This window comes from Carassius gibelio, chromosome B21 (genome assembly GCF_023724105.1).
Source record: "Carassius gibelio isolate Cgi1373 ecotype wild population from Czech Republic chromosome B21, carGib1.2-hapl.c, whole genome shotgun sequence".
NCBI lineage: Eukaryota > Metazoa > Chordata > Actinopteri > Cypriniformes > Cyprinidae > Carassius > Carassius gibelio.
In genome coordinates this window covers 752660-775202 of record NC_068416.1, presented here as the reverse complement: position 1 = coordinate 775202, position 22543 = coordinate 752660, and the positions used below count along the sequence as shown (strand labels likewise).

At 41.3% G+C, this 22543-nt stretch overlaps 1 protein-coding gene across 3 annotated transcripts in view; it reads left to right on the top strand.

Moving 5' to 3' along the window:
• The window catches only part of sgcd (sarcoglycan, delta (dystrophin-associated glycoprotein)), a 469726-nt gene that overhangs the window by 76852 nt on the left and 370331 nt on the right, over positions 1–22543 (top strand). The window contains exon 1 of one of the 3 annotated variants that reach the window (XM_052588187.1): positions 16371–16663. The exons of 1 other annotated variant lie outside the window; for it this stretch is intronic. In XM_052588187.1, the coding sequence (XP_052444147.1) occupies positions 16529–16663 (135 nt within the window). In that variant the 5' untranslated portion in view covers positions 16371–16528. Of the gene's footprint in view, positions 1–16370; positions 16664–22543 lie in introns of those variants that run through there. One more of the 3 variants, XM_052588191.1, reaches the window with a different exon arrangement.

Genomic DNA, 22543 nt, shown 5'->3' with positions numbered 1-22543 from the left:
GTGGTTGATCAGGATGGAGAAGCTGTCGATCGATAGAACGAAAAAACCCGCCAAAAAAAAAGAAAAATTCCGCAAACCACGCCCCCCTCGCCACAGTCTGGATAATTGAAATCCGGTAGAATAAATGTCCGTTTTCCACTTGGCTGTGTTATGTTTTTTTTTCTTCTTCTTCTTCTTCTTATTACACTAAGTTTTTTGTTTTAGTTTATTTAGTTGAAATTATTTTAGTATCTCAATTTAAACTAAATGAAAAATGTTTCCTTAGCAACTGATAAAATAAAATAACCTTAGTTTATTACAAGTAATGTATTTATGGGTTTAGTTTATTTAACAATAAAACCCCTGGTGTAAATGCTTTATAATATATTCATTATTTAGCCATCTTAAAATAATGTATCTGTGGAACTTAATAAATGTTTTAAAATAAATTTTGCTTCATTATAATATTTACAGTACCTAATAAAATTCATACCAGACAATTTATATTTATGGGATTTTAATGCTTTTATTGGAATAGGGAAGTAGAAAACTGGCAAAAAAAAAAAAAAACATTGGGCAGAGAGAGGGGAGCCAGATCAGCAAAGGACCTCGAGACAGGAATCAAACTCAGGTCATCACAAGCACAGTTGTGCTATATAAGTGACCACATGCTGAAGTCAAACATTTTTGTGTAATGGCCACTTAAGTATTTTAATTTGCAGGGTGGAATGATGTGTCATAATAACTGGACTTCTACAACCACACAGCAGTTTCCTCCAAATGGCATTTTAATGCCTCATTATCTTCTGTCATTGTTCATGCAGGGTGTGTACATTAGACGTACATCCCAACAGGGCAATAACACTGTCTTCAAGCTGGTGTGTTGAAGCTAGTGTTGTGCTGGTGGGGCTGACCTGGCTGACCCTGTGATGGTCAGAACAGGAGTGTGCAGAGGGCAGGAGTGAAGTACCGGTCCAGCAACACCCGTGGCACTTTATAAATCAACAGTGGCATCTTATCCAGCTGGTGCCACCTGGCCTAACCTGTCAGTGTCTGCAGTTATTTCAAGGCATTGCCAAAAGGAGGTACTGGATTTAGCTACTGGCATGCACGGGTCATTAGATTACTGGAGTGGAGATTGTTTTTTAGTGAGAGGTGCTGGGAGTATTTCTGTGTTTTTTTTTTTGTTTTTTTTTGTAAGCATTCAACATCCTTTTGTATTATACTAGCTAGTAGGAGCATATAAAGAGTTGGGTTCACATCATTGCCTTTGAAGTTATTACACACCCCTTATTTTTTGTCTGAATCAAATAATAATAATAATAATAATAATAATAATACACTGAAGTAAATTATACATTTTTGTTTTATTATATTGTATTAACCATCTCAGGGAAGCTCATCTGCATGCTCGTGGTCCTCATCGGGGTCTCGACCCAACTGCAGTTCGTCGTTATAACCGACTTAAGTGGGCAAATGATCACTCACAAACAGAATTCTCTTCATAGATTAATCCTGTTTTACATTGTAAAGGGCAGATGGCAGACAATGTGTATGGTGCCGTGTGGGATTGTGGTTTGCTGATGTCAACGTTGTGGATCGAGTAGCCTATGGTGGTGGTGGGGTTATGGTATGATATGGTATGGCAGGCGTATTTTATGGACAACGAACACAGGTGCATTTTATTTATGACATTTTGAATGCACAGAGATACCGTGATGAGATCCTGATTGACTTATGCTGCGTTTCCACCGAAATTACCCGGAACATTTGTACCAGGAACTTTTTTTCCCAGGAACTTTTCTCCCCCTAGACTTGTTGCTTTCTGCGTTTCCACCGCGGTGTAAAGTACCGGGTAGATTAGGCAAATAGACTGGTGACGTAGGTCTGCGCGCGTTTCTCAATACAAAGTACCGCTGATTAAAAGAAAAAAGAAAAAAGTACGCTGATTCTGGACGTGCATCCTCGGTAGTTGGTTCAGACTTTGTGCATTCGTCTTGGGAGTGTGATGTCCGCGACGACGCAAGTCCGGTAAATCTATAAACAGCAGCGTACTTGATAACTTCAGTCTGCTCGTCATGGCTACTGCAATTTTCCTTACTGTATATTTACAATAAAACGAAATATGATATCAAATACCACTGCTTCCTTTCGTTTTCATTTAAGCATAATAACAACTGCAGAAATGTACTTAGTTCAGGGAAATGTGTATTTGCAGCCATTACAATGAAACGAAATATTATATAAATTTGCCTTTTTTATTTTCATTTTAACATATAGATAAATTGAATACAGACCAAAGAAAACCTGTTAGATTTACCCCGCAGCTGAATTATATTTTATGTTTAACCACTGAAGACACATCAGAGCCAGCGGCACATATCAGAAGGTCTATCCCAGGAGAGGCTGCTCTCTGCGGATACATGAGGACTGAGCTCCCGCTGATCGAGTGGAGCTCACCGTCTACGAGATCGGCGAAACACATTTTTAAATAGGCGCTGTCTTTAAAAATAAACCATAGATTTGAGTTTTAAACAACTACATTCTCGCCTGAAATACTTTTAAAATTACATTTCATGACACAATAACAGTAATATTTGAAAATTATCCGAATAAATGGTGGTTGAACTCAACCAATGCTGCGTGAACTCATCGCTTTGGCTACTGCAATTTTCTCCTCAGTATATTTACAATAAAACGAAATAGGATATAAAATACCACTGCCTCCTTTCATTTTCATTTAAACATAATAACAGCTGCAGAAATTTACTTAGTTCAGGGATAAGAGTAACGTTATATACAGCCATTACAATGAAAGAAATATTATATAGACTTGCCTTTTTATTTTCATTTTAACATATAGATAAATTGAATACAGACCAAAGAAAACCTGTTAGATTTACCCCGCAGCTGAATTATATTTTATGTTTAACCACTAAAGACACATCAGAGCCAGCGGCACATATCAGAAGGTCTATTCCAGGAGAGGCTGCTCTCTGCGGATACATGAGGACTGAGCTCCCGCTGATCGAGTGGAGCTCACCGTCTACGAGATCGGCGAAACACATTTTTAAATAGGCACTGTCTTTATAAATAAACAACAGATTTGAGTTTTAAACAACTACATTCTCGCCTGAAATACTTTTAAAATTACATTTCATGACACAATAACAGTAATATTTTGAAAATGTTGATCCGAATAAATGGTGGTTGAACTCAACCAATGCTGCGTGAACTCAACCAATCAGCATGTTTAGCGCCAAAGTCCCGCCCCCGAAAGTTCCGGAACTTTAAAAAAGTACCACCTCGCCAGCAGGGACTTTCTGGGGGGCATTTTTTTACCCGGAACTTTTATTTAGTTCCTGGTTCCTGCGGTGGAAACACACCAAGTACCGGACCAAGTCCCTAGTTCCTGGGTAAAGTTCCTGCGGTGGAAACGCGGCTATAGTTGTGCCAGTCATCTACGACCATCACCTCATGTTGCAGCATGATAATACACAGCCCCATGTTGCAAGGATCTGTACACAATTCCTGGAAGCTGAAAAGCTAGTTCTTGCATGGCCAGCATACTCACCGGACTTGTCACCCATTGAGCATGTTTTGGATGCTCTGGATCGGTTTATACGACGGCATGTTCCAGTTCCTGCCAATATCCAGCAACTTCGCACAGCCACAGAAGAGGAGTGGACCAACATTCCACATGCCAAAATCAACCTGATCAGCTCTATGCGAAGGAGATGTGTTGCACTGCGTGAGGCAAATGGTGGTCACACCAGATACTAACTGGTTTTTGGACCCACTCGGTCCCCCCAGTACAGTAAAACTGCACATTTTAGATTGGCCTTTTATTGTGGCCAGCCTAAGGCATATCTTCCTGTCTACTCAACATGTTGATATGCCACACCTGTGAGGTGGATGGATTATCTTGGGAAAGGAGAAGTGCTCACTAACACAGATTTAGACAAATTTGTGAACAATATTTGAGAGAAATAGGCCTTTTGTGTACATAGACAAAGTCTTAGATCTTTATGTTTAGTTCATGAAAAATGGGGGCAAAAACGTCTAGGTAACGTATGTAACCCTTGTTCCCTGAAGGCGGGAACAGAGATGTTACATCAGAAAGAGACTGATGAATGGGGTCTCGCCCGAGAGCCCAATCACCTTTGAGTGGTAACAAAATGAGCCAGTGGTACACAGTGTACCTTGGTCTGTGGGATTTGCATCGCAAGCTCCACCCCGCTGTGCAAGTCTTCACTGAGGAGCCGAGCCCAGTTACCTGGCCGTTCAGCGGAACAGCGATGTGACAAAGGAACGTAACGTCTCTGTTGCCTCCTTCAGGAGGTCATACACATGAACTCTGACGTACCAGCCCACAGTTTCAACGACAGAGCTGACAAGGTGCTTGCCAAGGGAAATGCACATGCTACGAGGAGACTTACTGTGAAAATACACACGTGGGATTGCCAAGAAAAGGGGAATCACAACACATGGAGGCACCTAGTCCCACACAGGGCTGACCGATAAGGCATGCACGCAAGTGCTGGACATCAACAGTTCTGGAGGAACCCAGGGTTCTGAACTGAGGAACTCACCTGAGGGAAATAGTGCATGCATCTAGTCCGTGGAGTGGAATAGAGCAGCAAGTGGATTGACACTGAGCAGGTCCGTACTGGCCCAAAGGGGCAAGTACCCGGGAGGACACAGGCTCTACACAAAGATTATTAAATCTCGCAAATGTGTTAGGTGTCGCCCCGCCCGCAGCTCTACAAATGTTTGTTAGCAAGACACCATGTGCCAGTGCCAGGGCTAGGTCTGCCTCCTCCAGGGGCAGTGCTTGCAAATTCACCACCTGATCTCTAAAAGGAGTGTTGGGAACTTTGGGCACGTACCCAGGCTGGTGTCTCAAGATAACATGACAGTTGGCTGGCCTGAATTCCAGGCACGCTACATCAACTGAAAATTCCTGCAGGTCCCCAACCCTCTTAACCAAAGCCAAAGCCGTCAGGAGCGCAGTTTTCATAAAAACTTTAGCTCTACTGAGAGAAAGGGTTTGAAGGGAGCCCTCTGCAGTGCAAATAGAACCACTGATGTGAAGAACACCAAGCGATAAAGAGGTTCCTAAAGTACCTAAACCTTCTGTGACCTGTCCAGAACCCACACATGTAGGTTCCAAAGATCGGGATGCGGGTGCCAGAGGGTGCCCCATCTCTGAGAAAGAAGGTCTTTCCTCAGAGGAATTGGAAAGGAAGGGGCTGTTGTGAGGAGTACAAGTTCGGGGAATCAGGTCCGGCCAGGCCAAAAATGCGCAACCATGAGGACCTGCTTCTCGTCCTCCCTGATCTTGTACAATGTCTGTGCAAGAAGGCTCACTGGGGGAAACACATATTTGGCAGGCCCAGCAGCCAGCTGTGCACCAGAGCATCCATGCCAAGGGTGCCCTCGGTGAGGGAGTAAAACAACTGGCAGTGGGAATTTTCTGGAGAGGCAAACAGCTCTACCTGAGCATCTCCGAAGTGTTCCCTAATGAGCTGAACCGACTGGGGGTGGAGTCTCCATTCCCCAGGACGAGAGATTACGGCTGTAAGCTCGGGATCAAACTCGGGCAACGCTGGCACTCCCAAGGGAGGCAACGCAGCCGAGGACTCAAGCCCACCTTATGATGCGGCAATCGACATTAGGTCTTCCTCCGGAGCCCCGAATGAGATGTCAGGTGCCTGAGAGTGTCCAGCAAACTCATCCGGAAACTCAACCGGCTGCGGCGTTTGTGAGGGGGGTGTGGCCCGAGGAGGCTGGTTCGTCAGGGAAGCCCACACAGTAACCGTCAGATCACCCTGGCCACCAGCCGTCTTATGAGAAGAGGAGCTAGAACGGGGTGTGGGAGAGGGGACCCTATACCTTTAAGGTAATCGAGTCTCAATCTTAACACAGAGATGGTCATGTCCCTGCAATGAGAACATGATTCATCAACAAACGCAGACTCAGCACGCTGAAAGCCCAGACATGTGACACAGTGATCGTGGCCGTCACGAGGAGCCATGTATATCAACCGCACCAAGAAACACACAGGCGGAATGACATTTTTAAAAAGATGCAAACTCAACCCGTTTACTCTTTTAGAGAGAGAAATAAAAGCTTTTTCAGTGATACTGAAGTGCTGAGGGGAACGTGAGAGCTGAATGCAGGAAGCTCAGACGAACCGCTGAATCGCGCCGTCACATCAACACCAGCTGTTTTGTTTGTAAACACTCCGGTGAAAGCAGTAAGCGATGTGCTCGGCTCCTAAGCGAAAGCTTGAGTGCGAGTTGCTCGCGTTGCTCCTTATATACCCACACAGCTGGGCAGAGTTCGTGATGCAAATCCCGCAGACCAAGTTTCACTGTGTACCATTGGCTCATTTTGATTCTGTACCATTTGACTCGTGACCGACTGAAAGGGAACAAAAGTGTTGCGTTATAATTTTGCTCAGTGTAATAATAATAATAATAATAATAATAATAATAATAATAATAATAATAAATTAATTGTTGAGGACATAAAACCAAAAATATCACTCTGATATAATTTTCTTGATACAACACTCTTAAAATATTTGATAATTTGGGCTTTTTACAACATTGCATTGCCAGTATTTAAATGAATTAATGCCTGTTTATATTTGTTAAAATGAACTGAATAGATTAATAAAATTTTACCGTATAAGCCTATATCATATTACATTTTCTCTGTTATTAAACTGATTCATTAAACTTAAACATAGCTTAACAATGGAATAAAAGTATAAAAAAAAACATACAATTCTGTTCCCTTTTCTTTTTTCTTCTTTCACTCTTTTTTTTATCAGCCCAAAAGCAACTTTACATACAAGGACCCCAACTTGTATAGGTACATACCAATCTAATTTACAACTTATTAGTCAACAAAATATCAAAGCAAGCAATTAATTTGAGCAGGGGCTGTGAATTAAATGCTTTTAATTAAATATATTTATTTGACATCACTGCTGTTGAAATTTAATTGCTTTTTTATGTGTTTGTGTGTCTGTAGTGATTTTTTTGTGCAAGCATTTCTCTAATCATTGATGAATTTCTGCCACTGGTAATAATTACTGTAACCAGCACAATGCATATTCCATCATTTTGTGATTGCTGCCTATAATTAAACCAATTTAGCTCATTTCTCTGTCTCTCTCAAAGAAAGTTCAGTGAGGATGGGCAAGGTTAACAGCTTTTTGTGATTACGATTATGCCATTATAACCCTGTCACCCGATAAGGTAGTCACGAGGGCCATGCTCCCCATATGGCGCCCCAAAATAATATATTTTCTGTGCGAGTGGAATTATCAGGATCCCAATGGGCTCCAGGCAGACTGAATAAACAGCTGGTTGATAAGAAACCTAATTTAAACGGCTGTCTTTCTCCCTTACCAGTGTACAGTTGGGGTGCTTCCCATTTCGTTGAGGCTTTATTCCAGATCAAACGTGCCAGGTTGTTGGGAACACCAGAAACCCAAGGGAGGTTAATCGTTTTATCCCACCAATTTATTTTAAGATGACAAGTCTGGTTGTTTAAGAAGGAAAAGGCTGAAAACTGATGTACTTTGACAGATGAGCCACGAAAAAGGAAAACTTGCATACAACAATTTGTGTTTTTGGTTGCAAGGACCAACTACTGTTTGAAAAAGGGTTTATCTGTTGGTTGTTTAAGACTGTTACCAATTATTCACATTCAAACAGCAAAGACACCCCTTGTGAAGCCCAGGCAACACTCCATTTGTATGTATATCAAAGCTAATTGGATGCAATTAACCCTAGCGCTTTGGGCAGACTTATGCAGACTTTCTAAAATTGTTCAATTAATAATCACTCAGCTAATAAAACAGATGGAATTAATAATTAATAATTAATAAAACAGATGGAATATTTTAGCACCAATTAAATTCCATTCAGGTCACCACACAAGTGAGACAAATGGGCATGGTAGGCTGACCTGATGCAAATATGAGGTGTGACTGTTTAGGCAGAAGGTGGTATCCATCATCACAAACATGCACTCTGTCATACAGCACTACCACCCAAACCTGTCAAACCTGCATTCCGAAATTATGGAGGCCATGCATTTGGACTATTGTAGCTATAACAGTTTCTACTCTTTTGGGAAGGCCTTCCACAATATTTTGTTTGCATATTTTAGTTTTTGTAGTGGTAATTAATGTTCATTCGTCATTCGAGCAATTTTTTTTTTTTTTTTTTTTTTTTTTTTTAGAGCAGGCTGCGTATGTTGTTGTACTTTCAAGTCAATCTCTGCTTCGTTGTCAAGGCATTGTATGCATGTTTAAATCCATGTCTTTGCTGGTGAACATTAATGACATGGTTATTTAAAAAGAGAATGACATGACAGGGTAAAAAATCTTCAGGTCTTATTAGAGGAAAAATAAAGAATAATAACAATATCTTACATGAACTCACCGATGACTCACCATCTGATCATTGCACTTTTGTAAAATAATAGATTATATAGAATAATTGTTAAGTTGTTAAAATAAAAGTTAGGATGTCAGGATATATATAATCATGAATTTGTGTCTACACAATAACCTGAAGCTTATTAAAATTGATGTAAACAAACTCTTTGTTGCACACCTACACCCTTAGGCAAAGCCTCCATAGTTCCCCAATATAGTAAATAATCATATACAGAGCATTTTCAATTTAGACACTATTTGATGTTTTTTTTCTTTTTTTCTTTTTTTTAATGCTTTTATAACAAGAACATTGACATGAAAATAAATATAATACCATTATTTACTAATGGCATATTGAATGGATTTTATAGTTAATATGTCATAAATTAATTTTGAGCATACTGCTCTGACCTGATTTTGCACTGAATGTACAAGGTCATGACAATATTCACTTCTGCATGTTGCATCTGACTGTGTGAAATTAAATGGCCACATTTTGCCAGCTCTGAGATATTTACTTGGAAATTCTCCTGCTTCCCCATATTCCCCGTATCTGTTTATTAGTACTTATAAAGCACATAATGCCTTATTCTCTAAAGTTCATAGTTCATTAATAGTGAGAATTTGACCTTAATTCCCGCATTCGGGAGGGGGATGAGTGGAAGACGGCATTTAACACCCCTTCGGGACACTACGAGTACTTGGTTCTTCCGTTTGGTCTTACCAATGCTCCAGCCGTTTTCCAGGGACTCGTCAACAGCGTGTTGGGTGACATGATCAATCAATTTGTCTTCGTGTATTTGGATGATATCTTGATTTTCTCCTCTTCTCTCCAATTACACACCCAGCATGTCAGACGGGTTCTCCAGCAGTTGTTAGAGAATCAGTTGTTTGTCAAGGCGGAGAAGTGCGAATTCCACGCTGAGTCTGTTACGTTCCTTGGCCACATTATTTCTACGGAGGGGATCAAGCCAGATCCCGCTAAGATTGAAGCTGTCGCCCAGTGGCCGGTCCCTGACTCCCGGAAGGCTCTGCAGCGATTCCTGGGTTTCGCCAACTTCTACCAGCGATTCATCAGAAATTTTGGTCAGATTGCTGCACCGCTCACAGCCCTAACCTCCACTAAGGTGTCCTTCAGATGGAACCGGGAGGCGCAGGTAGCCTTTGACATTTTAAAGTCCCGTTTTGTCTCTGCACCTGTTCTGTTGGTTCCAGATCCTGAGGCCCAGTTCATTGTTGAGGTTGATGCTTCGGACGTCGGGGTTGGCGCAGTTCTATCTCAGCGTTCCCTCCACGATGGGAAGCTCCACCCTTGTGCATTCTTCTCTCGCCGTCTCAGCCCTGCAGAACGTAACTATGACATCGGCAATAGAGAACTGTTGGCGGTACGATTGGCTTTGGGTGAGTGGCGTCACTGGTTGGAGGGATCAGTGCAGCCCTTCTTGGTCTGGACGGATCACAAGAACCTGGAATACATCCGTTCGGCCAAGAGGCTGAGCTCGCGCCAGGCCCGTTGGGCGCTCTTCTTTGCCAGGTTCAAATTCACCCTCTCGTACCGGCCGGGATCTAAGAACACCAAACCCGATGCCCTCTCTCGTCTGTTCGGTGCTCCAGGGGGGGAGGTTGCGGCCGAGGCCATCCTTCCTGAGGGGGTGGTGGTCGGGGCTCTTTCTTGGGGTATCGAGCAGCGAGTTGAGGAGGCCGGTCGAGGGGTGCAGGTGCCGGGGGAGTGTCTGGCGGGCAGGTTGCCGGTGCCGGCTGCGCTGAGCTCTGAGGTCCTTGAGTGGGGTCACTCATCCAGGTTAGTCTGCCATCCAGGTATTCGGAGGAAGTTGTCTGCCATCCGACAGCGTTTCTGGTGGCCTACTATGGCCGCAGATGTTAGACAGTTTGTGTTGGCCTGCCCCACATGTGCCCAAAGTAAGCCGGTCAATCGCCCTCCTGATGGTCTGCTAAACCCTCTCCCTATCCCTTCCCGCCCTTGGTCACACATTGCCCTTGATTTCGTCTCAGGGCTTCCTCCGTCACAGGGTAACACTGTTATTCTCACAGTGGTGGATCGCTTTTCCAAAGCGGTTCATTTTATCCCCCTGCCCAAGCTGCCCTCCGCCCGGGAGACCGCCCAACTGGTGGTGGACCACGTCTTCCGTCTCCATGGGTTTCCGGTGGATGTGGTTTCTGATAGGGGTCCCCAGTTCGTCTCCCGGTTCTGGAGGGAATTTTGTAGACAGATTGGGGCCTCTGCTAGTCTGTCTTCAGGGTTTCATCCCCAGACCAATGGGCAGTGTGAGCGGGCCAACCAGGATCTAGGAAGAATGCTCCGCTGTCTAGCGTCCAACAATCCGAGTTCCTGGTGCCAGCAGCTCTCCTGGGCAGAATACGCTCATAACACACTTCCGGTGCCCGCGTCAGGTATGTCTCCTTTTGAGTGTTCTGTTGGTTATAACCCACCTCTGTTCCCGTCACAGGAACCCGACGCAGCGGTTCCATCCGCCCTGGCTTTCGTCCAGCGCTGCCGTCGCACCTGGGAGAAAGTCAGGAGGATTCTGGTCCAAGCCTCTGGCCGAACCAAGACCGCAGCTGATCGTCGCCGGTCCTCTCCTCCTGCCTATGTGTGTGGTCAGCGGGTTTGGCTTTCTACCAAGGATCTGCCTCTCCGGGCGCCTTATCGTAAGCTGGCACCCAGATTCATTGGGCCATTCCGCATCACCAAGGTGGTTAGTCCGGTGGCGATCAGGCTCAAGCTCCCTCCCACTTTTGGTCGGGTTCACCGGTGTTTCATGTTTCCAGGGTAAAGCCGGTGTTCTCTTCCCCCGTTAATCCTGCTTGTAGTCGGCCCACCCCCCCGCCCCCTCGTCTTGTGGATGGATCTCCTACCTATACGGTTAAGAGATTACTCGATGAGCGGCGCCGCGGCAGGGGGTTTCAGTATCTTGTGGACTGGGAGGGGTATGGTCCAGAGGAGAGGTGCTGGGTGCCGTCCCGGGACATTCTGGACCGCTCGTTGATTGAGGACTTCCGGCGGCATCAAGGTAGGACCCTTCCTAGAGCGTCAGGTGACGCTCCTGGGAGGGGGGGTACTGTCGGATCTCGGGGCTAATCACCTGCCTTTTTGGTGTGTGTTTGGATCTCTTGTCAGCTCACCGCGTCTACCTGTTTGAGTTTTCCCCGCCCTCCTTGTTTCGGTGTTGTGAACCCTTATTACTCGCCACCTGTTTTCTATGTTCTTCTAATTTTTTCCCCTTATCAGTCCCGTGTTTCTCTGTCTATTGTCAGACTGTTGTTACTTGTATCAATAGCTCCGATCTTCTAGCTGTTCTTGGCACTCACCTTTGTCGTGTCTTGTCCTCAGTCTCCAGTGTGTTTAGCGGTTTTCTCTGCCCCCTGTTCCCCCAAGGCGCAGAGCTCTTGGAAGCTTCAGTGTCATCCCTCCGGTCTCAGCGGTCATACAAATAACATCGGTTTGATTCATCTGCTTCGACTATTCTTCCAGTCACTACGAGTAATCCTGTGAAGGTGACTCATCTGCTCTGCCTCCTCTGCTGTAAATAAAGCCTTGCGTAAACCCGCATCTGAATCCTGCCCATTTCTCCTGACATAAACACATACAAAACATTCTCATGGCAGTTTGAAACTATTGTACATTTTGGTGAATTGGTTGCTAATTCATACAAATTTTTGATGAAGCATACTTTAAACATGCTTACTTGTATGTTTAACAACACACTGCATGTTCACATGGCTTGTTTCCTCATCATCCTCATCATCATCATCATAATCATCAACTTTGTTTCAGTCAATTTAACTTGTCAGAATAATTTCCCTTATGGATTGCACAATTTGGCAAATGTGTGATAATAAATATGTGCAGCATGTTTTATTGTGAAAAGCAGCACTGATTAGCACTATGAGTTTGAGTTGCTCATAACCTGCATTTAAAAAATACAACAACATCCTGAACTTGTGAAGAGAAGTGTTGTCCAGAATTTTTTTAAATCATACAATAAATGAAAAGAAACAAACAAAGAACAAAAATAAACAAACAAACAAACAATAGATAAAAATAGTATAGGAAAAGAATAGTTTTTTTTTTTTGCTTTTTGCTATTGTTAATTGTATAATAAACAAAAGTGAAAACAGATAGAATTAAAAAAAAGGGTAGAGCAGCTAGTGTTATTTATAGGCTACATATTTTTTGAAAGGAAACAAGCTACTGGTAATGAAATAGAGTGTCTAAAAGGGGAAGCTTTTTTATTTTTATTATTAGTATTATTATTATTTTCAGAATAGAAATATAAAAGAGAGTGCTAGCGTTACAGGGTAAACTAAAGATGGAAGATATGTGTTTTTAGCCGACTCTTGAAAATATCTAAGCACTCGGCTGCTCGGATTGAGTTGGGCAGGTCATTTCACCAGGAGGGAACATTTAATAATAATAATAATAATAATAATAATAATAATATTATATATATATATATATATATATATATATATATATATATATATATATATATATATATATATATATATATACAGTGTTGTGGGTAACGCGTTACAAAGTAACGCGTTAGAGTACTCTAATTACTTTTTTCCTGAAATTTGTAACTTAACGCGTTAGTTCCGTGCGTAAGTAATCAGTAACTTCGTTATTTTTTTTAAAAAAAGTAATCCGTTATTTTAAGGAAAGGAAAATCCCGACTGCAGCCTGCTTTTTGTCAGACAGTAGTCCTAGGTCTACTGTGCCACCTGCGGATGTACAGTATCAGCGGAGCCGAAGCTCTGTGATCGTAAAGTCAATGGCTGTGATGCGTCTGTGCCCTGCGCCTGACCCTGTGTGTGTGGGTTTTTTTTTTTTTCTTTTTTTCGAACTCCCGGCAAGATAGCAGAGAGGACAGCGTTTGGTTTATGGAAGTACGCACATTATTTTCAATTTGTCAACGAAAAAGAAAAGAACATAACGGTAAAATGCACACTCTGCTTTGGTGAAAAGCTTCTGTCGACCGCCAAAAATTCTACCTCAAATTTAACGCTACGTTTTAATCACTACTTTGAAGAGTAAATGTAAGAGGACTGTGTTCAAGCGAATTTAGGCTTGTGACTGTGAGTGACACTTTAATAATAATTAGTTCGGCTATTAAGTGATTTGTCATTTGCCTGTGTGGCAGTGAAGGATTTAATTCGGTTTGTTATCATTTTTGTTTGACAGGCAGCTGTTAATTTCTGTTAGATCATTGGCTGGCTGGTTGTTCATCATTTCTAAATGGATTTAAATCTGCAAGCCTGTTTAAGGTTGTGTTTACAAGTAAGCATACTTGTACTTTGATAACTGCATTATTTAAAGTTAAAGAAAAATCAGGAGTTATCTTGTGGTGCTCATAATATACAGTAGCCTAGGCTACCCGGGCTGGGCAACGTTAGGTGCGAATTTTGATTAATAATATGTTCTGTGATAATAAATAAATAAAACGCCATGTGGAATAGCCTATTGCTGACTGTCTTTCCTGTTATTGTTATCCTGCAGTGTTAATTTAGTCGGATGACTGACGTTATTCTTTGTCGGGAGTCACGACTTCTAGGTGCATTTAAAGGGGCCGGGGGCTGTGTCTGTCATGTGTGAGCCGCTGCAAACGGCTTTTAATTTTTGGTAACGCATGAGTACTCTAACGCGTTACTTTTATGAATAGGTAACGCTGTATCATAACTGATTACTTTTAATTGATGGTAACGTTGTAACCTAACTAACTACTTTCCAAAGTAACTATACCCAACACTGTATATATATATAGTTGCAAACATGCCAGGTTCCACCTCCACACAATCACAACGCACACCCTCACCGGAGTTCTAATCACACCCACCTGATCCTCATCACCATCCAATCACCTCAGCACCATAAAAGCCACACACAAACTCAAGCATTGTTCGGTCACGTTCGCGACAAGCTCATTCCTGTAGGCTTACTATAAGGACTAACTCCTCTTCTACTCTCTCCAGCGATTCACCGAAAACCCAGATCCACAGTGTGCGTGTGTGTGGCCCACCTTTCCTCAAAGAAGTCTTCACCCAACCTGCACGGATCCTTCCTCATACTCACTACTCACTCATCACTACCTGCTCCTCTGCTTGTGTCTGTGTTAATAAACATCTTCATTCTGTTACTCCTCAGCTTCCCGAGTGATCCGTAACATATATATATATATATATATATATATATATATATATATATAATTTTATTTGTTTAAATAATTGCATTTTAATTCACAATCACATTTTTATAAAAAAAATAAAATAAAAAGACCCCCCCCCCTCCAATTGTGCAGCTCTAATTTCCTCTTTATTATTATTATTATTATTATTATTATTATTATTATTATACATTATTTTAGGAAACTTGAACAAGTTTGCAGTGTTTCAACTTGATTTTTCTTCACCAGCAGCTACATTTTAAGTGTTTGAAAAAGTGAAATGAGTCAATGTAGGTTTTGACTTAAGCACATTTTAGCACTCAAATTGAATTGATTAAACTTAAGATTGCAGTTTTAGTGGGTTTACTTTTTTAAGCCTTCTAACACATATGGAATATAAGATGCTTTAAAATGTCAACATCTTAAGTTTATCTGTCATATCTGTTACCCACAGGCAGTATTTGTGCCTCTTTAAAATATATAAAAATGCAAGGGGACTGCAGGTGCAGAGGGCTGGTTCTACATTATTGTGAGAGAAATCTCTCATCCATCCATGCTGTTGAATCCACATTGAACCTACATGCAAATGACCATCTGTAGAACCTTAGATAGAGAACATCCTATATAAATCCAATTTGGCAAATGTGTATTTATCAAACGAGGAGAAAAGTGCACCTCTGTTTGACAAGCCGGCAGTGGATGCCACTTCATAACATCCTAACCCTGCCTGCTTGTATGGCATTCAGCAAATAATCTATGCCATTATTGTTTCTCCAAAGCTGAGTAATATTCAGCACTGTGTTGCTCAATATGGTGTTTGTATAGAGATAAGTTTTGTTTTTTATTATTATTCTCATTTTTCTCAACAGGTATTAAGCACCTTGTACTGTCAGCATTACAAAGGGTAAGCAAAGCAGGAAGATTATTCCACTTTGCTAGGAAATGTTATGTAAATATGAGGAGAAGATGAATTAGGTGTGAAATCTATCATGAATTTAAATTGTGATAACTGAGATGGTACAACGTGTGGGCTTCATGGAATATATTTGAACAGTATGTTCTCTGAGGGGAAAAAATCAGAGGCCAATGACTTTGGGCCAGATGGGGGCAGCTCATTTTCTGCTTGATATCACTTGCATTATTGCAAATTGCATCCTTCAAAAACATACTGTTACTGTTGCAAAGTGTGTTAATATTTGGAAACTTCAAGCAATTTTCTGAATTATTGAAGTATTGCCATGCATTTAGGGCAGTTTTTACCCCTCAAATAGAGTACATCATCTTGGCTGATTTTCAGTTGTTTTCATGTTGCATTGAAATTACATTGTAATAATAATGCAAAAAAAAAAAAAAAAAATCACTGAAGGATGTTGAATATACTGAAAATAAATAAATAAATAAATATGTCATTGCAACATATTTACTGTTTTGTTTTGGCCATTCGCAGTTTGTCATTTCTGTGTCCCCATATTTGTCTGTGCTGAATGTATGAAATTATCTAGAATTCTGTATGACCCTGGATGCTTGCACACAACAAAGCCATTGACAGAACAAGCAGTAGGCCCACAGCACACTGAGGCTTGTTGACGTGAGTCCATATTATTCAAATGCCACAGCCCCCGGGATCTTGCTCTTGGACTTGTATTAATTCAACTCCCTTTGAGTTGCATAGAGCCTTTGTCTCCATAACTCTGTGTTTGATTGGGGTCTGGCCTATGGGGCATGTAAACACCCACTCGGGATGATTGTTCCTCCCTGGGCTAAAGCTCTTCCAATCAAAGGCCTTTTCTGTAGCTCCAGCCACTATTCTAAGTCCCCAAACTTGTTGACTTTCAATCAACTCCAGAGTTTTAATGAAGGTCTTTGGTGAAGACAGCACCAGCCTCTGTCTGTGTTTTATTACATGGCAGGACGACAGGGTATCAGGTCTAAAAGGGAAGGGGCGTGTGGACAAACAGGTGGGATATTACTGCCTCACAATCCCCCTGTGCTGAGCGGACGGCTAGGTCATCCAAGGCCAACATGGAGGGAGAAAAGAGTGAGTGTGGGTTTTCCTCTTTGGTTTTAATTATTGTGCAAGATCGGGCATGGTAGTCACTATCTGGGCAATTATTAGACATGGGTATTGAGATGTGACTGGTTAAGTATATTTGTGCTTGTAATAATATATAAATATGTTTAATGGAGAAGTCAGGTGTGTCACAGGCTTTAATTCAGAGGCACTTTATTCTACTCTATACAGTACATCACAGAAAACAAAGTGATAATGCAAAAACCACTACATTTTGGGTTTTGTTTTATATTGTCATTAACTATGAGATGCTAAGCAAAGTTTGCACTCCACTTTAATCAGTTCATGTGTACTTTGCAGTGGTGGATAGTAACAGAGTAGTTTTACTTTGTTACTGTACTTAAGTAAATTTTTCAAATATCTGTACTTTACTGGAATAGTTTTATTTTGAGTGACTTTTACTTTTACCTCACTACATTACAAAGCATAAAATTGTCCTTTTACTTCACTACATTTCATAAAACATATCGTTAGAATGAACGAGATGCAGCTGTTCTCGGGACGACAATGAACTTAATTCACAAGAAAGAACAAAAAAAAAAAAAAAAAAAAAAAATATTGTCAGCTGATGCTAACTCTCTAGCTAACAAACTTGCTGGTGCCATATTTTTATTAGGGGTGTAACGGTACGCGTATCGTGTACCATGCGGTTCACAGGCAAATTCCAAATGGAAGTCATCATCCCTATTTGTAGTGAGCAGGGCAAGTGTGTGCCATTATGTAGTTGTTTGGAATCCACTTGGCAGAGGGAGCAACAATTTCCTCATATTCAGCTGGCATGTTCCTGAGACAACGCAACATGGTGTCCGTCAGCAGATATCGCTGTTTTAATGTCATAAATGTATTTTTATTGTTGTTAGCATAACGGATGCAAATAAACATACATTTTATATGTTGATATGTGTTTTTTTTTTCTTACTAATATATTCCAACTAATGTGTATTAAATATTTTAAAATATAATTTCTTTTTTTTTTTTTTTTATCGGGGGACCCCCACAAAACGTGACTGGGCTAGTTTGGAGTAGCAATTGGGTGGGTTTTGTTGTGAAAACCCTGCTGTTGTTGTGGCAACCCTGCTACATTGTCACGGGAATATGCCAGCTGAAGATAATAAGGAAATTGCTGCTCCGTCTGCCAAGTGGATTCCAAATGACTACATAATGGAAAAACTTGCCCTGCTCACTCCAAGGTGATAGCGATGATGACTTCCATTTGGAATTTGCCCATAAACCGTATGGTACACGATACGCATACCGTTACACCCGTAATTTTTATTAAACCACCTAGATAGATTTCATCTGAGGGAAAAAGAAAGGATTTGATGTCCAGAACATGGCAACTACTATAATTATCAAAGTGGGAAGTGATGCCCTCTGGGGGCATTTGACCAGGGGTGTTTATACAACACAGACAAGGTTTGAGAAGAAAAAAAATCAGTAGCACTTTATTTTACAGTCATATTCCTCATGTATTGTACATACTATGTACTTATTATAGTAATTACAATAACTATGTAATAACTAGGTACTGACCCTGAACCTACAGTATCCCATGTAGTTACCTTGTATTACTGGAACTTTTTTAGATAAATATACTAATCTAAGTACATAGAGTAAAAATTATAATCCTTAACTACAACTGGAGGCATAATGGATTCACGCATGAATAATAGCAGGCTTAATTGCATCTTAGTACATGTTTGATAGTTAATGCATTATTAACATTTGGGTAAACTAAATCATCAGCCTCTTTAAGAAAGAAAAAGTAATATTCCGAATTTATTTCATATCTTAATTTGAGCTTTTGAAATCTTCAGCTTTATGACTGATATTGTATGTTTTTTGTTGTTCTCTTTCCCTATAAACTCTTTCTGCTGTGACTTATAAACCGATAAATAAAAATAAAACCTCAAAATCCACAACAAAAAAACATTTGTAGAAAAATCCTGAAGAAATGCCTGGGAAAAGTTCACTGTCCATCCAGATGCAGCCGTAATGATACTGTCCCTCTGCTCTCTGACTTCTTGAAATTCCACACCACATAATTTAACCAGGATAAATACATGCTGTGTTAGTACATGTGTATTTGTTAATAATGATTGGGCCCCTCAAGTAAAGTCACCTCAAAATGCATTAACAAACCATTAGTTAATCCTAGTGCATGGATAGTTAATAATGAGTTAATGATTGGTACCCCTCAAGTAAAGTCATGTCAAAATGCATTAACAAGCCACGAGTTTGAGTTGAGTTGGCGATAGTCGATACACAGCCTCAAGCCTCCGTCCTTCTTGGCCACAAAGAAAAAGCTGGAAGCGCCAGGGGAAGTAGATGGTCGGATGAATTCCTGAGTGAGGGCTTCCTGTTTGTACTCCTCTATGGCCTTCTGCTTCGGGATGGACAGAGGATAGACTCGTCCCTTAGGAAGGGTTGCTCCAGGCAGGAGGTCAATGGAGTAATCCCATGGCCTATGAGGTGGAAGTTTCGTTGCCAACCACTTACTGAACACATTCTGGAACACCCGATATTCAGGAGGGATGATATGATCCACCTTCGTGTCGGGGCTTTCCACTGATGTGGACTGGACCGGTAGGGTGACTTCTTAATGGAAGGAATGACCTTGGGAATTTTAACTGGGGGAGTGATGCAGGTCAGATGACAGGACTTTCCCCATTTCAGGATCTCACCTGTGGGCCAATGGATGTGAGGTTGGTGTTGGTTAAGCCAGGGGCATCCCAGGATGATATCTGCGGTGGATTCCTCCAGCACCATAAACGTGATGTCCTCTTCATGCAGGAGTCCGACGTGGAGGATGATTGTGGGGGAGAAATAGCGGACACGACCTTTGCCCAGCGGCTTTCCCTGTATCGTAGTTACTTTGAGTTCGACGGGGCTTCGATGATGCTTGGCATTTAGACGAGTTAATGTTTGCTGGTTGATGAAGTTCCCTGCAGAACCGGAGTCGATGAGGGCTTGTACTGAAACAGAGGAATGGAGGTGTCTTAGAGTAACCCAGGTTTTAGTCAGAGGATCAGTTTGAGGTGGTATATGGATGGTACTCACCGCTGGGCGTGGAGGCCGTACTGGACATGATGGTAAGAGGTGTCCATCTCCCCCACAATAGAGACACAGCCCGGAGTTAATCCTCCACTGACGTTCCGATGTGGATAGGTGGTTTGAGTCCACTTGCATGGGTTCAGGTGCTGGAGGAGCGACAGATGGTATAGCGGGCGGAGGAATTACAGCGGGAGTGAGTTGATGACAGGCAGTGAGTCTCTGGGCGACTCTGATGGATTTCTGAATAAGACACTCAAGTCCCAGTGAGTCTTCATTTATAACAATCAAACTTTGTATTTTATCACATAACCCGTTGCGATATGCAGTAATTAAGGCAGTTTCATTCCAGCCGCTTATGTAAGCGAGATTGGATTCCATGTAGAGGGAACACTGTAGCAGAAAACCGCTGCAATCCTCCGCTGTATGTCGCTGGTTTGGCCATGGGACTCGCAGGGGCAACTGAAGAAGTGACTGGAGTTGTAGCGGTGTTTGAACTGTTGACAGCCGGTGAGGAAAGTTGAGCTTGTTGCATGAGTGAGGACCGTACAGCGTGAACCAGTTCAGTGAAGGGATCCGCGGTGCGGTCCCCGCCTGTATCTGAAGAGCTCTGCATGAGGTCTGGTCTTCTGTCAGACACAGACGAGGACACAGAGTGCAATAGTTTTTAATGTGACACAGAGGTTTCAGACACAGGTGAATCTTGACACGCAGATGACACAGTGATGATATAACTTCCCTTGGGTGATGGTGACACAGATGGTGACTCAGACGAAGACGATGGGCACAGGAACACAGATGATGAAGACGAGGGTTCAGAGGATCAGGTAGGTTAGCCGATAGGCGGTTTGGTTAGGGTGAGGAGATCGGTGCAAGACCAGACACTGGGTGATGGTGACGGATGGCTTTATATGTGGCACTGGTGATGACGCACAGGTGTTCAGAATTCCGTTGATTGGGGACGAGTGGGTGTGGCGTGAGTGTCTGATTCCGGGAGTGTAGAAGGTGTGGCTGTGACAATTTCCCTGTGACATGTTATTTTTATTAAAGCGAGGAGTGCTGTAGGTGCACAATAATTCATCTTTAAACTAAACCACAGACCACTTTATGAAAAATATTTTAGCGAGAAAAATGACCAATGATGTGTACTTACTGCGATATTATGGCAGACACTGCTGTATTACTGTAGAACCACAGCTGCAAGGAGGTGTTAATGTCTTGTAAAATCATCTCTACAACATTATGCAAAATTCCACTATATTTGAAGGACATAACTAGGAGAAAACGGTAAGACTTGCATGTTTCCTTTTACAATACTTTGTCAGTGACGAGCCAAATCAGACAATACACTGCAATAAATATGCGTTCATCTGTTAATACTAAAATAGCTAAAATATGTTTATCTTATCAGCAAAACTGCATACATTTAATTTGAAATAATCAAAATTCTATTTGGCCAGTGTAAAAAAAAAAAGATAATCTAAAATATATGAGAACTATTTGAAACCATTTTGTTTTTATGGATTTTTTCATGTATTCATTCTAAAACATTGCAGGGATACTATTTCCCTACTGTCTCTGTGTTAAACATGGTGTCATGTGCATGGGAATTTGCATGTAAATGATATGCAGATGAGGTTATGCATAGTAAAACAAGGCGTTGTAAGCTCCATATATGGTAATTTTGGGGAAGAGATGAGGTGGAAATGCACAATACTCAAAATCTTCCCCTAACTGGGATTTATAAAGAGATTTTTGTGCAGGTTCTGGCGTTCTTTTGGGCGTACGCAAAAACTAACTTTTGTGCCTATGTAAAATTTTAGGATGGAATCTAAGGCGAGTTTTATAAATGAGACCCCAGGTCACTTTTGATAATAGGAAAAAAAAGCCTCTTTCACACAGTAATACCAGTAAATTGCCATAAAATTACCGGAACGACTTTGCCGGTAAATTCAAAAATGCGCTGTTCACACAGTCAACGACATTCCGTCTTTTTTACGGAAAAGCACCATTCACACATCAGCATTCCAATTATTTTAGCTTTATTAAGAATTTCAAATGATAAATAGGCTACAGTTTTGGAGCTCGCTCCTTAGTGGCATGACAGTTCACATGTGCCCTCGCATTGCCTCAGTTCAAGCAAGGCAGGAGCACATTCTGTAATTAACATGAAATAAGCATTAAATAAACATCCGATCCATGTTGAAAGATACACTACAACATACTAAATGTATATTGGCTCATGTAAAAAGTGCTTTAACACCCCCAAACAATCCCCCCTCCCCCCAAAGAAACAAAACAGAAAGGTTCTTACTAAATCTGCATACTAGAATGATTCCTGAAGATCATGTAAATGAAGACTGAAAAAAAAAAAGCTTTGCCATCACAGGAATAAATTGTATTTTAAAATTTTAAGAGAAGAAAAATATATAAATAAAAAAAATTAATAATAATAATAGTAATAATAATTATTCAGAGAAATCTTACATTTTTCCTGAACATTTGAATGGCTCTGTGCATACATACTATATACATATAGAATAGAAAATACTTTGAAACTTTTGTTGTTGATGTCTAAGGTACAATGCAAATGTGCTGTATTTTGGCATAAACTCATCTGTCACTTTGCAGCCTAATTAAGCAGATGGCAACACAGTCTATTTGTCTGACACTCTTTTCCTCAAATCCCATGAACTAAACCATGCAGGGTAAAATAAATACTATTATTTATTTTACCCTGCATAGTTTAGTTCATGGCATTTGTAATGCTGAACAGGTTTCCTTTTTTCTTTTTCT